The sequence below is a fragment of the Scleropages formosus genome, chromosome 14 (assembly GCF_900964775.1).
Source record: "Scleropages formosus chromosome 14, fSclFor1.1, whole genome shotgun sequence".
NCBI lineage: Eukaryota > Metazoa > Chordata > Actinopteri > Osteoglossiformes > Osteoglossidae > Scleropages > Scleropages formosus.
Window position 1 is genome coordinate 8,812,858 of NC_041819.1, and position 14,652 is coordinate 8,827,509.

The 14,652-nt window shown below is 41.8% G+C and overlaps 2 protein-coding genes across 2 annotated transcripts; both read left to right on the plus strand.

Annotated features, from left to right (window-relative positions):
- Positions 1-944: 944 nt before the first annotated feature.
- On the plus strand, positions 945-8,016 carry cdc16 (cell division cycle 16 homolog (S. cerevisiae)). Its single transcript, XM_018729199.2, has 18 exons — positions 945-1,242; positions 1,705-1,759; positions 1,898-1,995; positions 2,183-2,221; positions 2,344-2,484; positions 2,908-3,067; positions 3,268-3,362; positions 3,656-3,789; positions 4,150-4,229; positions 4,395-4,444; positions 4,739-4,812; positions 5,049-5,174; positions 5,330-5,482; positions 5,635-5,698; positions 5,867-5,928; positions 7,112-7,247; positions 7,353-7,443; positions 7,543-8,016. The coding sequence occupies exons 1-18, from the start codon at positions 1,195-1,197 to the stop codon at positions 7,794-7,796; spliced, it is 1,860 nt and encodes a 619-aa protein (XP_018584715.1). The 5' UTR covers positions 945-1,194; the 3' UTR covers positions 7,797-8,016.
- A 3,878-nt stretch (positions 8,017-11,894) lies between these two features.
- On the plus strand, positions 11,895-14,430 carry LOC108920454 (chromosome alignment-maintaining phosphoprotein 1-like). Its single transcript, XM_018729213.2, has 2 exons — positions 11,895-12,052; positions 13,218-14,430. Exon 2 carries the CDS (start codon positions 13,263-13,265, stop codon positions 14,250-14,252), a length of 990 nt encoding a protein of 329 aa, XP_018584729.1. The 5' UTR covers positions 11,895-12,052; positions 13,218-13,262; the 3' UTR covers positions 14,253-14,430.
- Positions 14,431-14,652: the final 222 nt, after the last annotated feature.

Here is a 14,652-nt window from a genome sequence, read left to right on the forward strand (position 1 = left end):
AAATGCGTGTACATGACGGTGCTAGTATCAGTGATGTCAGAGAATGTAAAACTGGTGTCTTGACGCTGCAGAAAACGCACTTTCATAACATTTTATTTAGCAAACGCTTTTCCCTCAAAGCGACTTATAATGGATACTAATGTAATGCACACCTTATTAACCGCAGTGACTTGCTAGATTATCCTCATCCGTACGTCAAAGGAACACCCTCACACTTATACACTGGATGAACCTGAGCAGCATGTCTTTGGACAATGAGAGGAAACCAGAGCACCCAGAGGAAACCCACGCAGACACGGGGAGAACATGCAAACTCCGCAGAGACTCGAACCCACGTCCTCACACACCACCCAGGCGATATGAAACAGCAGCGCTACTCGCTGTACTACCAGTCACCCCTTGAAGCAACAATGACAATGCTGACATTTGTTATGGCGTTATACTAGTTATAGGTCCATTTTTTTTTTTTTAGAGTACAGTACTGGGTGTTTTGTTGTCGGTTCCTGCTACTACTAATTCACTTTGCTGCAATCAATGATGGATGTACAGCATTACTATTTATAAAATTTGTAAATTGATTTTTCAAAGAACGAGAATGGGAAGTTATCGAATACAGTTTCGATAAGAACAGTAGTAATATGGAAAAACATTTCTTCCCAGGTCCTCGTTGATTTCGCTCTGCATTGTTACTTGGCAACTTGGTACCCTATGGATTTATTAATTCATTGCGTCCACACTTTTCATATTTCCTCTGTTCATCATTCTAGGACCAGCCCGGTATCTTTAAAAGTTGAGCAAAGTAAATATAAGCATCCCAATAAATAATGATGATGAAAAGCCGAATAGGGCTTTATGCTTTTCAACTGTTTCGTTACGTCACATCGATCCAATACGTCGCCGATAGTTCTTTCTGAGCGAAATATCCCGTATGTACGTTGTTTCAGTCTTTCGCGGAGCAGCAGGATCGAGGAGGGATGAAGATGTCAGGAACCGTTTCCCGCCGGGCCGTTAACATCGTAACACCACCGGTAGTGGAGAAGTCGCGGGACTAAATGAGTTCTGCAGGTTTGAGTGAGCTGTTAGCTAGTGTACAAAATTAAAAAATATATAGTAGCACGGAGCTACTATGGTTTTTTATTTCATAGCTGCAAAGTAAGTCGTTTTGAGTTGCAGAGGAATAAACCGGCGATCAGAATGAATCTCGAGAGGCTGCGGAAACGTGTGCGACATTACATCGATCAGGTACTCAGCTGCTGTTTTTACCATGCACTTTTACCTCGGTAGTCAAAAAAACAATGTACTGTAATGATGGTTATTTAATGTAGTTGATATCGTACTCTCTGCAGTCAAAGCTCAACGACTGGGTTGTTCTTCATTGATCATTAGAAGACATACTTAACCGAGGCCTTAAGTAATAGTTTTGAAACTGATAGACAGCTAAGTATATTTTAAGTGTAAACAGTGCTGTGATTTGTCCTGCTGTTGCATGATTAACACAAAATGTCTGAGCATCTTGTTGCTGGAATATGTGGCAAACTTCCCCTTGCTGTGTAATATGTTGTTATATTATGTCCAGAGAGGAATACAATTTGATTTTATATAAATGTCACATAATCAGGTAGATGAGTGAATCAAGTCTACAAAATATTAAAGGATTGTTGATTTCTGCATATCATCTTCACGTTTGATGGCTTGCCTTTACAGCAACAGTACCAGAGTGCCCTGTTTTGGGCAGATAAAATTGCCTCCTTGTCACATGGTAAGGAATTTTCTCACTTGTTTCTGCACTTGTTTTGTCCCGCTGTCCCTCTTCAGCTTGCACTGAATTGGTGTAATCTTACATTTACATGCTGTTCTGTGAGAAATGGCTGAATGTGAGCAAATGTCCCTATTGCAGAAGATCCCCAGGACGTGTACTGGCTGGCACAGTGCCTTTACCTTACAAACCAGTATCACAGGGCCTCGCATGCACTCCGCTCAAGGAAACTTGACAAGGTACACCAAAATGTGTAGATGGGACCTGTTTGGGTGCTCATAACAAACAGCACTATTTTTTACTATTACTATATGTGTGTTCTGTAACTAGTTTGCTTTGAAGTCTCATGAGACTTTTGTGCTTCTACTGTGGTTAGATTATTTTATGCCATATGCTGCTACTTCATTTTCTTTTGCTTCCTTTTAGTTGTATGGAGCATGCCAGTATCTGGCTGCAAGATGCCATGTGAGTATTTTGCTTTGCCAACTATACCTTTTGACTGTATAGTTGAGTAATGCACATAATGCTAGTCTTTGTTTCTAGAAACATTTTATGTAGTTGTGTGCATCATACTGTTCATATTTCAGTATGCTGCTAAAGAATACCAGCAAGCGCTGGACATTCTGGACATGGAGGAACCTGCCAGCAGGAAGTTGCTTGACAAGAGTATTAAGGAGGATAATGGGATTGGTGAGGGAGCCAAGGACTGGGGAATGTCTAGTGCTTCAGTGAGTCTGCTTTCACTTTTTGTGCACCCATTAGAGCCTAATGTAAGAACTTATTTTTGCAGTTTTTCAAAAATGTTACATTGTCTTCGTTTGCAGTGTCTAAAAAAATTCTTGTGTTGTCATTGTTGTTGTGTTGGATGGCTTGTAAAAGTATATTTTGACCTCTCTCTCACCAATTAAAAAAATTCTGGTTACAGTATCAAGAAAGATTTGGACTAGTTTATCATGATGAGTGAAAGCATGCAAAATTCAATGTGTGCATTAAATAAATGTAACACAAAATCCTTACTAAATAAAATGTTTCTGAATGGTAAAGTTGCAGTTTGCGAGATTAGATATTTGTCAGCACTCAAAATATCTCAAGGTTTTATTGTCTGTCTTGCATGTCATGGTGCTGATGCTCTCTCCAATCTTCTCTTTCAGATCAACAGCTCCATCTGCCTATTGCGGGGGAAAATCTATGATGCTATGGACAATCGACCCCTGGCCACAGCAAGTTATAAAGAGGCCTTGAAGCTTGACGTCTACTGCTTTGAAGCTTTTGATCTCCTAACCTCCTATCATATGTTGACAGCCCAAGAAGGTAAGGCTGAGAAGTGTATATTTGTGATGACTATATCTTTGTCTGATTATGCTTTGAAAACTAATTTAGAATTGGGGGAAATCACCTTGAGATAGTTAGCATAAGTTACCGGACACATGCTCATTCATTGTTTATATTTTTAATGCTTTACATCTTTCTCCATAGTTTTGTCCATTCTTCCATGTTCTGTGTCCCTGCAGAGATTGACTTCCTGGATTCCCTTCCTCTGAGCCAACAGTGTACAGATGAAGAAAAGGAACTTCTCCATTTCCTGTTTGAGAACAAACTGAAAAAGGTGGGCAAAAGACTGTGTCCTGCTGATTGCAAGATTTTTTTTTTTCTTTAATTACAGATTAATCTGTTTCATGATATTTAAAACCAATTTAAGAAATCCATTGTAGAGTATGCTTCCAGATAAAGCAAGCAGAGTGTATTCAAAATGTATTCATAAAAATTGCCTCAAAACAGCAGTTATCAAAGGCTCATGTTCCTATGAGTAGATAATGGCATATTTTAAAAGAAATGGTGTGATAGGTACAGTAATTTTCTTAGCAGTCTAACCAATCTTAGCCTGTATCTCGCCCACAGTATAACAAACCTAGTGAGGTTGTCGTCCCGGATACAGTGAATGGTCTCCAAGACAACTTGGATGTAGTAGTCTCTCTAGCAGAGAGGCATTATTACAACTGTGATTTTAAAACATGCTATCAGTTGACATCAATGTAAGTGACATTCTTCTCTTGATATCTAAAAACATCAGCATAGTAAATACTGAATCTATTTAAAACCAAGTCAGGCAAGCTATTAAAGGTATTTTAATGTGAAATTCATTGTTGTGTAGTTTCAGGAAGATATTTTTAGACCATGCCAAGTTACTTATTAAAGTAACATGATTGTTCAGTAACATTGTAATATATATTTCCTCTTTTTCAACCTTACAGGTTAATCTTACGGCTAATATTTTTTTTGACATTTTTTGTGTTATTCCAAGTAATCTTTTGAGTAGTTTCATTCAGGATTTTTGAATTTCAGTAGAGCTAATGATCAGAACAAGTAATTTTAATGCATCTTTCTCTCTTAAGGGTGATGGTAAAAGATCCATTTCATGCCAACTGTCTTCCAGTACATATAGGAACATTAGTGGAGCTCAGTAAGGCAAATGGTAAGACCAAGTACAACCTTGGTAATTACAAAAAAATAAGTGTGTGTCTATATGTGCACAAGTATGTGTATATGTTTACACCCACATTCTACATATATAGTTTTACCGAGTTATAGTTCCAGGCTGTTGTAATTGTTTACGTTTGCAGTTGTTTCCTCCTTACAGAACTGTTTTACCTCTCTCACAAATTGGTGGATTTGTACCCAAACAGCCCTGTAAGTACTGTTTCTCTTCATAAACATAATGTCTTTGTCACCTACAGAACTAAGTATTTAGACTTCCAAAAAGATCTGCTTTGTGTTGCTGTATTACAGCTACATTCCCTTCTGTGTTCTCACCCAAATGTCCCGTACAGTCTGAGCTTTATTATACATAACTATGGAAATGTTTTTTCCTTCACCCTCAAAACAACATCAGATATTTATCAAACATACAGTGCAAAAGCAGGTGTAAGTATATCAAACATATAGTATAGCATATGGTATAGTTTCACTTCCAGTTTCTCACAGGTCTCCTGGTTTGCTGTTGGATGTTATTACCTAATGGTTGGTCACAAAAATGAACATGCCCGAAGGTACCTTAGGTAAGGACATAAAACAGTAAGCATTCAAGTCCTGCACTTGTTTTTTTTTTCTCTTCGGAAACCTGGAATCAAAATTTATGATTGGATCGGACATGTTCTATTAAATTCTGTTATGATTATGATCATTATGACCACAGTGTGATTGCATGAAACTAATGCAGAGAAAGTCACACACGTAGGCTGCAGTGTTCTTCTAGTGGTCTTAAGTAATAGTAGCAATTTATTCATCCTTTTAGCAAAGCCACCACCCTGGAGAGGAAATATGGACCAGCCTGGATTGCGTACGGTCATTCGTTTGCAGTGGAGAGTGAACATGACCAAGCCATGGCTGCCTATTTTACGGCAGCACAGCTCATGAAAGGGTAAGTAGTGTCTGTGCCAAACTCATTCTTTAATGTTGGCTGTATGTCTGGGACCTAAATACTTACAAAGGTTAGCAGCAGCACCAGAAAAACAGACTGGCTCTTTTTCAGTTGCTTTTTATTCTCAGTGTCCTTTTGAAACCCCTGCTTTCTAGGTGCCACTTGCCCATGCTGTACATCGGCCTGGAGTACGGGCTGACCAACAATTCTAAACTGGCAGAGCGCTTCTTCAGTCAGGCGCTCAGCATTGCACCCGAGGACCCCTTTGTCATGCACGAGGTGGGCGTGGTGGCGTTCCAGAATGGAGAGTGAGTGGAGTTCATCTGCTGCCAATTCGCTGCAGGACACATCTGCACATCAGTATACTGCATGATAGTACATTTAGCCATGTAGAATATTTAGTGTTACATTTTTTTATAGTATTTTTGTTCTCATTGTATAATGCGCCATGTCATTCCAGCTTTAAAGCAGCGGAGAAGCTATTTTTGGATGCCTTGGAAAAAATTAAGGCTATTGGAAATGAGGTAAATATGTCCTTGTGAAAATACTGAGGAATGGCTTAATTACGTAGGTAATAATGGTTTGCCACTACTGAAGTTTGGTGTATTTGCCAATTAACATGGACATTAAAAAGTTGGTGGTACTATTTTTCATTGTGTTGGTTGTGAAGTAAGACTTTTGTATTCTCTCAGGTTACTGTGGATAAGTGGGAGCCGTTGTTGAATAACTTGGGCCATGTTTGTCGGAAACTGAAGTAAGTAACTCTGGATAAAGGACACAGATCTACAGTGTAGTGGGGATTTTGTATTGGTAAAACCTCCAGATATAACTGTGATTGTTTGTCTTACTATGTTTTTTTTGCACCTGCACGTCAACATTATTATTTCCTCATTTAACTTATTCTTTTTTCCAAACTTGTGTTTGTATGCTAAGGTACTTACACTGGTTTACCTAGTTGGACAGCTGGGTCATTTTTACTGGAATAATTCGGACTAAGCGTCTTAATCAAGGGTATGGTAGGAGCAGACACTCAAACTTGGATCCCTTGATTGAAAGGCAACAACTGTACTACATTGTGACACTGTCTGGAGCGTTGGAGAATCGAAGTACCACTCGCCAATCACACATGCACTACACATGTTCATTAAACAGTGCTTCTTTTAATTTCGTTTTTGGTCAGCCCAAATGCATGTTAGCAGTAAATGCTGTTTTTCTACATAACTATGTAAGAAGATGTAACAGTTACAATTCACAAGCACAACAGCTAAACACAATGACAAACTACCCATAATACCAGAGGTAAAAAAGCTACACTCAAATAATTACAAATTACAATTATTAGTCCATTTAAAAAAATGGAACTCAAAGGTCTTCATGGACATCCCTGCTTCTCTGTATTCAACAACTAGCAAGCCCTTAAGTGGTATTATGGAGGCAGATGGCTGTTAGTAAGAAGAACCCAGAAAGGTGTTTATTCAGGTACAGTCTACAAATTATCTGGTGACTAAAGGAACTCGTGGCGATTACATTGTAGAGGGGATGTGAGCCATTGTCCATAATGAACACTAACCACCTCTCCTGAGTCGGGGGTCACACCCTTGACAGAACCTGCTTGCTTTACAAGCTTGTTGAGCCACAGGGTCTCACTAGCAGAGATGTTTCCACGCTGGTAGAATGAGTAGAATTTTTACATACGTGACAGAACCTAACTCTTCTGAGAAAGCGCAGCCTGCTCTGTCCTTTCTTATACAGCTCCTCCAGGTACCTGTGCGGGTGAACAACCTTCATGTCTGCACTCTAGATGGTAATCGGGCACAAAGGCTGTTTAACAATGTGTGATAATACTGTATGGTCTGGAATTAGTTACAGTTGTAGCTATCACCAAGGACTTCAGTTGCAGTGAAATGACTGTATTAATGGTATGGTTTTCCCTGCAGAAAGTATGATCAAGCTCTGGAATACCACCGACAGGCTCTCGTGCTCATTCCCCAGAATGCTTCAACCTATTCTGCCATTGGATACGTGCATAGCCTCATGGGCGATTTTGAGAGTGCCATTGACTACTTTCACACAGTATGGATGTTTTTTCAGTTAGCATGGCATGAGGTGTTTAAAAACACAAAGTATTTTGTTGATTTTTACACTGCAAATCAAATCTAAATGTTTTGTTCAAAACAGGCACTTGGTCTTAAGAGAGATGACACATTTTCTGTGACAATGTTGGGACACTGCATCGAAATGTACATTGGTGACACAGAAGCCTACATAGGTAGGAATGTCATTGATGATTTGTTATGCCATGGCATTTTCTATAAGTATATTCCACTAAAATATCTAGGACATTGAGTGTCAGATTCATTGTTTTTAGGGACAGACATCAAGGACAAGTTGAGGAGCACCCTGAGCACTCCAGCACTGATGAAGCTACTTAACACGTCAGGGGACACCAGTGAGCATCGAGCACAGCCCCTGGAAGAAAGCGGCATCATGGCACTAGAGACCTCCTCGCCCAATTTGGACAAGCCTGCAGAGGCCTCCCTTCGCCGCTCCACACCTCTGGAGTTTGACATGTATGAGAGTGACATGATGCTTGAGACCTCCATGTCTGACACCAGCACGTGATGGCTGTGGGCCAAGATCTGGGCAAACCCAGAATCTGGCCCCTGGGTCAGTGGACTAACTTTAACCGAATTAAGAGGAGTGTAGGAAGACCAACTTGAATCCTGCCTTCATCTAAGTACACATCTGTATTAATAACCTGTGGATTTTTACCTTGAAAAAATAAAGTGAGATGAAATCGAGAAGCACTTTGTAGTTATCCTGATCCCTTCATTAAACAGTACATGCAAATTGTCTTGCATGTTTTTGTTCCTCAAAATTATATATTTGACATTAGACTTGTTTTCATTTCCCTTGTTGTGAATGAAAGGGTCCAGTGAATTTCTTACTAGTGGTCTCGAGAGTAATTGCCTTCCTCTTCTTCCCACCAGTAGCAGGAGGCACAGATGGGCATTTCTGTGACATTATGGATGCACAAAACACAACGTAGATACAGGGGGGTGACTGTGTGGCAAACTAGGAGGTGTGGATCGCTACCACTCTCCAGCATCGCAAGAGTATCGCACCGCATATGGCTTCCCCAGGAAAAAAAAAAAAAAAATCAAAATTCAAAGTACAGTTTCTACTGAATGTCTATCACCAACTCACCATTGTAAGTCGAGGAGCATTTGTATCTACATATTTCACCATTAATTCTTCAAAGCAAATGGCCTACAACACCATTTACATTATTCGCTTAGCAGGTGCTCTTCTTCAAAGCGACTTACAATGGATACTATGTAGTGTTACCAGCCCACACACCTTATTCACCGGGGTGACTTACACTGCTAGATACACTACTTACACTGGGTCACTCATCCATACATCAGTGAAACACACTCTCTGTATCATTTACCAGCAGATGTATTACAAGTTCTCTTGTTGAGGTACCTACACATTTTATTAAAAATATAACATTAATAACTTAAAAATGCCCATTTAACATCACCAACAGGGGACCTACTGTAAAAGCTGAACTCAGAAAGTAACCCTGGAACAGTTGTGCGTTAGGACCCCACATCTTGTCCTATGACCAAACAGCTATGCCATGTACCAGCTGAAAAGTCTGCTGCCTCGGATGTTTCATCACTCAGAATGCTCACCTGTATAAATAGGTGAATGAAAGGCATCAGCTAAATAAAATAAATGGTTCATGGCAGTACCATGTTACAGGACCTAAACCAGTTCACAGGCTCCGCAAACACTTGACCCAGCAGCTCAGTGCACATTCATTTGTGCTTTCAAAATGTAAAGAAAATTTCCTTTAAGAGTTTGTAGTGGGTTGGACCGGGTCCTGCTCTCCAGTGGGTCTGGGGTTCGAGTCCCGTTTGGGGTGCCTTGCGATGGACTGGCGTCCCGTCCTGGGCGTGTCCCCTCCCCCTCCAGCCCTATGCTGCCGGGTTAGGCTCCGGCTCCCCGTGAGCCCGTATGGGAAAAGTAAGTGCGTGCGTGGTGTGCGTAATAGCTCATTGGGTTACAAGGTTCAAAACCACTGAAATTCACCATCCCTTTCAAATTTTTGACAAGTCCCCATGCTGACAATTAAATCAACATCCTCTTCATTTGTTTTTTTTTTTTCCTTTTCTTGTTTTTTTCTTAGATTTTCATTTTAAAAACCTCGTGTCGGAAGCTAACCCCACTGATATTTAGATACAAAGGACAATTGTATCTCACTTCAGACATTTACTAATACAACCATGGAATGCAATTAAAAGTTTGAGAAAAACTGAACAATCATATAGATTTACTTTGGCTGATTCTCTGAACTTGTACAAAAGAGGACAAAAAGCTGACATTTTCTTAAATGAAAATATTTCAACTTGCAGGTGCCTTTTCTCTCAAATGCAAGGTGCCCTTACAGCACAGTACACGAGGGCTGTTTTCCGTTCCATGTCAGTAGCAGGGCCCCTGTGATCTGCGGACAAGTTCCCCTTCCTCCGTCAGAACGAGCCAGGTCCTTCAAGAAGAAACTTCATACCAGCGAAGCTAGTAATTCTTTAATATCACCATGTGTCACACTTTATCATATATGAGCAGAGTAACATGGTCAAACAGCTATAAACAGATGCTATTCTTGCTCTCTACAAATAAAGTAACTGAGTAAGTGGTGACAGAAATGCACTTCCTTCCCACACTTTTGACAGTATGTGAAACCAAGGAATATTTTCAATATATTTCACCTGCTGGTGAGTGTCACTACACACACACTGGTTGAAACCGCTTGTCCCGAACGGGGTTCCGATGAGCCGCAGCCTAACCCGGCAACACAGGGCGCGGGGCTGGAGGGGGAGTGGACACACCCAAGACGGGACACCAGTCTGTTGCAAGGCACCCCAAGCAGGACTCGAAACCCAGACCCATCAGAGAGCACAGCCCCGGCCAAACCTGCCGTGCCACCATGCCCCCCCAGTGTCACTACAGTACTCCCAGAGGTTAGTCTTCTCTAATGTACTTTTCTGACAACACAAAATTCCAAGAAACAAGGTAGGTGTGATTACAAGGAACATCTGGTTGCATAGTGGTTAGAGCTGCTGCCTTTGAACCCACAGGTTTGAGCCCTACCTCTGGCTGTAGTACCCTTGAGCAAGGTCCTTACCCTAAATTACTCCAGTAAAATTACCCAGATGTATAAAGGGGTAAATAACTGTAGGTAGATTACCTTTGTAAATTGCTTTGGAGAAAATCGTACATACATGGCACAGGATTTAAAGCATGTGACAGTGTGTCTCCTTTAGGGTACTGAAGGCTGGTGCCAAATACTGACTTAGATATTTCCAACAGCTTAAGTTAAAAAACTACATTTCAAGGCATTGCCTCAAGTGACAGGAACAGAGCAAGTAGAGGAATCAGAAGCTGGATCCCATTCTTGCTGCCACTGCTGTGTGTTACTTCACGGGTAAGCTTGACACACGTCTGCCGTTTATTGAGCATCACACAGAACTAACACACGATGACTGAAGCACCCAAACATCCCAGCGCAGTAACGCGGTGTCGCCAAAGCATAAACAGGACAGACGTTGGGTGCCAACGTAAGCGTCCTAGCTGTGGACAGCAGATCTGATCCAACCTTAGTGTTCCCACAATAATCGGCAGAACTGGGACGTTGGCTTTTTGCCGTCTGCAAACCGAACCCAAGGGTGTTTGAAGCCAATGTTTTCAACCTGTGAATAAACTCATTTCGTGCAGTGCCAGTAAAGGGAGTGTTTGCAGTGTCTGTCAAGGTTCTGCCGCCGCGCTCACATTCATTGTGCCCAACATCTTGCCCTTGCAGTTTCAGACATGAGAGCGGTAAACAGACCGCCCCGCTATGCTTCAGTCAAAGGAGGCTTTTCTGTGGCTTATCTGAGAAAATAATTCTTTATAATTAGTTGCAAAGTAGCTATTGCAGAGCGGTAGTGCCAACTGACAGCGGTCAAACAGCAGCACCGGCCTTGGCATAAACAAACCACTTTATGTAAGTTTATGAGGCAACAGGTTGCCACTTAAATTAATAAAGGCAACATTTTTTGAAAACACTACATCAATTTGATGTAATTTCTTTACTCTTAATTTTTTTAAAAAATACTCAGTGGTTGAAAACTGGTCATTTCTGTCATGTTTGACACAGCATAAAAACAATTAGCCAGGCAGGGTCGCAGTGGTGCTACGGAGTCTATCGATACTATCCCAGATGCAGAGAAGGTGAAGCAGCCTGCACCTTAGCGGCCTGCTTAAGGCTGGAAGCTATTCACAGATGAAGCATAATTTAGAGTCAACTAGTCGTCTCAAGTGCATATCTCAGAACTGCAGGAGGAAGGAAGCGCAGAACATGGTGAGAACATCAACAACATGTCACTGATCATGTCAGTGTGATGATGAGAACTGAACCGTCACACGGTTCGGTGATGAGACACCAGTGCGTTACCGTGATGCGCCATAAAAAAATATATATATTTTTATTTAGTAATTTGTATTTTAATGGTAACATATCGTCATACTTTGCTATATTTTCAAGCGATGGCCGCGAAATATCAACAAACCAAAGAAAAACCTAAGTGCGTCCCAAAAGTTCCTGCAAGTTGAAACTGCTTCCGGTCACGTGCTTGAGGCGTGCTCCCTGATAGGTGGACGTCGCATCATGGCGTCAAGCTCCCTGCCGACTGGTCCTGACGCTCCCTGGAAATTTGTGTGGATCCCGTACAACATCATGTTAAAAATGATGCATTTTTATTTGCAGTAAGATGCACAGTGCATTCAGTTAACCTTTTGCCTGTACTGAATACAGGGGAGGCTCAGAAGGGGTAGGTAAAGGAAGCACTTCTTGAAGCTATTGGTTCAATTTGTCTGATCTGCAGCTGCTGGTCATCATCAAATCCATCATGAATTAACGGAGTCAGAGCGACGTGTATTATATAAGTGTGGTTCATTCTGTCGACTCTTTATATACGTACTGGCCAACATATCGACTGTTTAATACCTGCTGAAACTAGATAGTCGAGTTCCTGTAGTTCCCCAGTGAGAAGCATGATTAAGTGGTGGTGATGTTAATGCGGATGATGATGATGATGGTGATGGTGGTGGTGGTGGTGGTGTGATTGATGCTGTGTCCTAGCTCCACCGCTTCTTCTTTCTGTTCTTTGTTCTTTAAAGGAGTACAGCACAGTCAAAAGTTTCCCCTTCCTCAGTACTGTATTGGTGTATTTTCTTATACTATAGTTATTTTTATTTATGAATTTTATTGTAAATAAAAACCTTCAGGTGTCTTCACTGATGTCACACCTGAGCCCCTGTGGATGATGATGATGATGATGATGTAAGAGCACTGTGTGTAAAAAGTCACAGGGTACATAAGAAATTAATAAGAATTATTTATGATATGCAGATGTGATGTATTTTAGGGTGAATGGAAAAACTGTACAAATTTGTATCATATCAAACTAGTTAAAATGATTCAGGGGTGGCACAGTGGTGCAGCGAGTACTGCTGTCATCTCAGCACCTGTGAGGGTTCGATCCACACTTGCTCTGTAAGGAGTTTGCGTGTTCTCTGCGTGGGTTTCCTCCCGCAGTCCAAAGTTATGCAGTCCGGATGGATTGGTGACGCTGAGTTGCCTGTAGTGTGGGCGAGTGAATGCATGCATATGTGGCTTCCTTGCAATGGACTGGCATCCCGTCCAGGGTGTAAGCCCTCCAGACCTGTGCCAAGTGCTTCCAGGATATGTTCTGATTCACCGCAACCCTGCTGAGTTCAAGCAATTAATTGAAATTGGATTGATGGATTTCAAACTTAGAAAATCATATCAAAATTGCTGTTGTCTATACTGTATGATGAGCACTCTATAAATCAGGAAATTAGTAGAATAGAGTACAACCTGTAGTTTTCGGGAAGTGAATCCACATGGAACTGTAATGTATCCTCAAATTAATCAATGTCATAGATTCACATCTTATTCTGCCCATTTTTCAGAGCATATCTGGGAAGTCTCCGCAAAAGTGTCGGAAAAGTACCGTAATGGATATCAAGAAGCAAGCGATCAATACCAGTGTGGTGGGACGCCATCTGCAGTGTGCCTTCTGCAGCTACCAGTGCAAAAGCAACGGCACCTACCAAATCCATGTTGGTACCTTTCACCCAGTGCACTGTGAGGAGATGGATCTTGGGCGACTGGGTAAGATAATTTTCTACCAGAGGAGTGCTAAGCTCTTCCACTGCCAGACGTGTTTCTTCACTGGGAAAACCTTTGCTCGTGTGTACGATCATGTCATTGTGAGCCATTGCTTTGCCGGCAAAAGTAAACGGAGTGAGGAGGGAGAACCTAAAGACTATCTTAGCGACAGTAATGACAGCAAGGATGTCCTTGATCACAATGAGGAAGAAAAACTGGGAATAAGCCACAATGAGCAGTTCGATTCAGTAGCTGTGGATGCAGAGTACAGCGAAGCCCCTGCAAAGTTTACTTCCCTGGACAGTGCCAAGACTGAGGAGGAAGAGGGTACTGATGAAGACTTCCGTTACTCGGTCTCCCCCAGTCACACTTTAAAAAGGAAGAGGGAGGTGGGTAGTGATGAAGAGCCCACCCTTGATGATGATGACTTTCCAGACTATTCTCCCTCCAAGGAGGAACATGAGGGGGCGAGACCTGAATCGAGAGCCGATAAGGCAGAGCTCTCTAAGTACTTCCGCCGCAATGGTGGTCGCTACTATTGCAACATCTGCAACTGGCGTGTTAAGATGAAGGGCTTCATGCTCCATCATGTCAGCAAGAAGCACGACATCCCCAAGCCGTATGTCTGCAAGGAGTGTAACAAGTCTTTCCTCCTTGAGAGTATCCTGAACAGTCACATTAGCATGTTCCACAAGCAGGGCATCTACCAGTGCCCCTACTGCTCCTTCAAGACCAACTTCTTGCGTGGCATACGCAGACACCTCAATCACTGCAGCTCCAGCAGGGGGGAAGGGGAGGTATCAGACAGCGATGAGCCCTTAGATGATCAGGACTAGCTTGCAGCTCAGATACCGCCACCTCAGTGTGGCAGCTGCTTGAGTTCCCACCTTCACAGATGTTATCAGCCTCTCGAAGGCCCACGTTTGTTCACTCAGCTGCAGCCCTAGGGGTGACCGTTAAGGCTGGTAAACCATTTCTTGAGGTGAAGAAAATTTACTTGGTCTGTGAGCAAAGGCTTGGAAGCATGAAACCCAGCATGGGTTTGTCTGAATGAAGACCGTAGTGAAAGTAACAGAAGAGTCTGCCTCCCTAAGGAATAAAATGGAATGACTGTAAACCTTATCTTATGAAATTTGTCTTTTTAACTCAGTTTATGTGTTTTAAATATTTACTGTATCGCAAACTGATCATCCTGATATTGTGTTATGTTACTGCATGTAGAGACTGACTTAAATG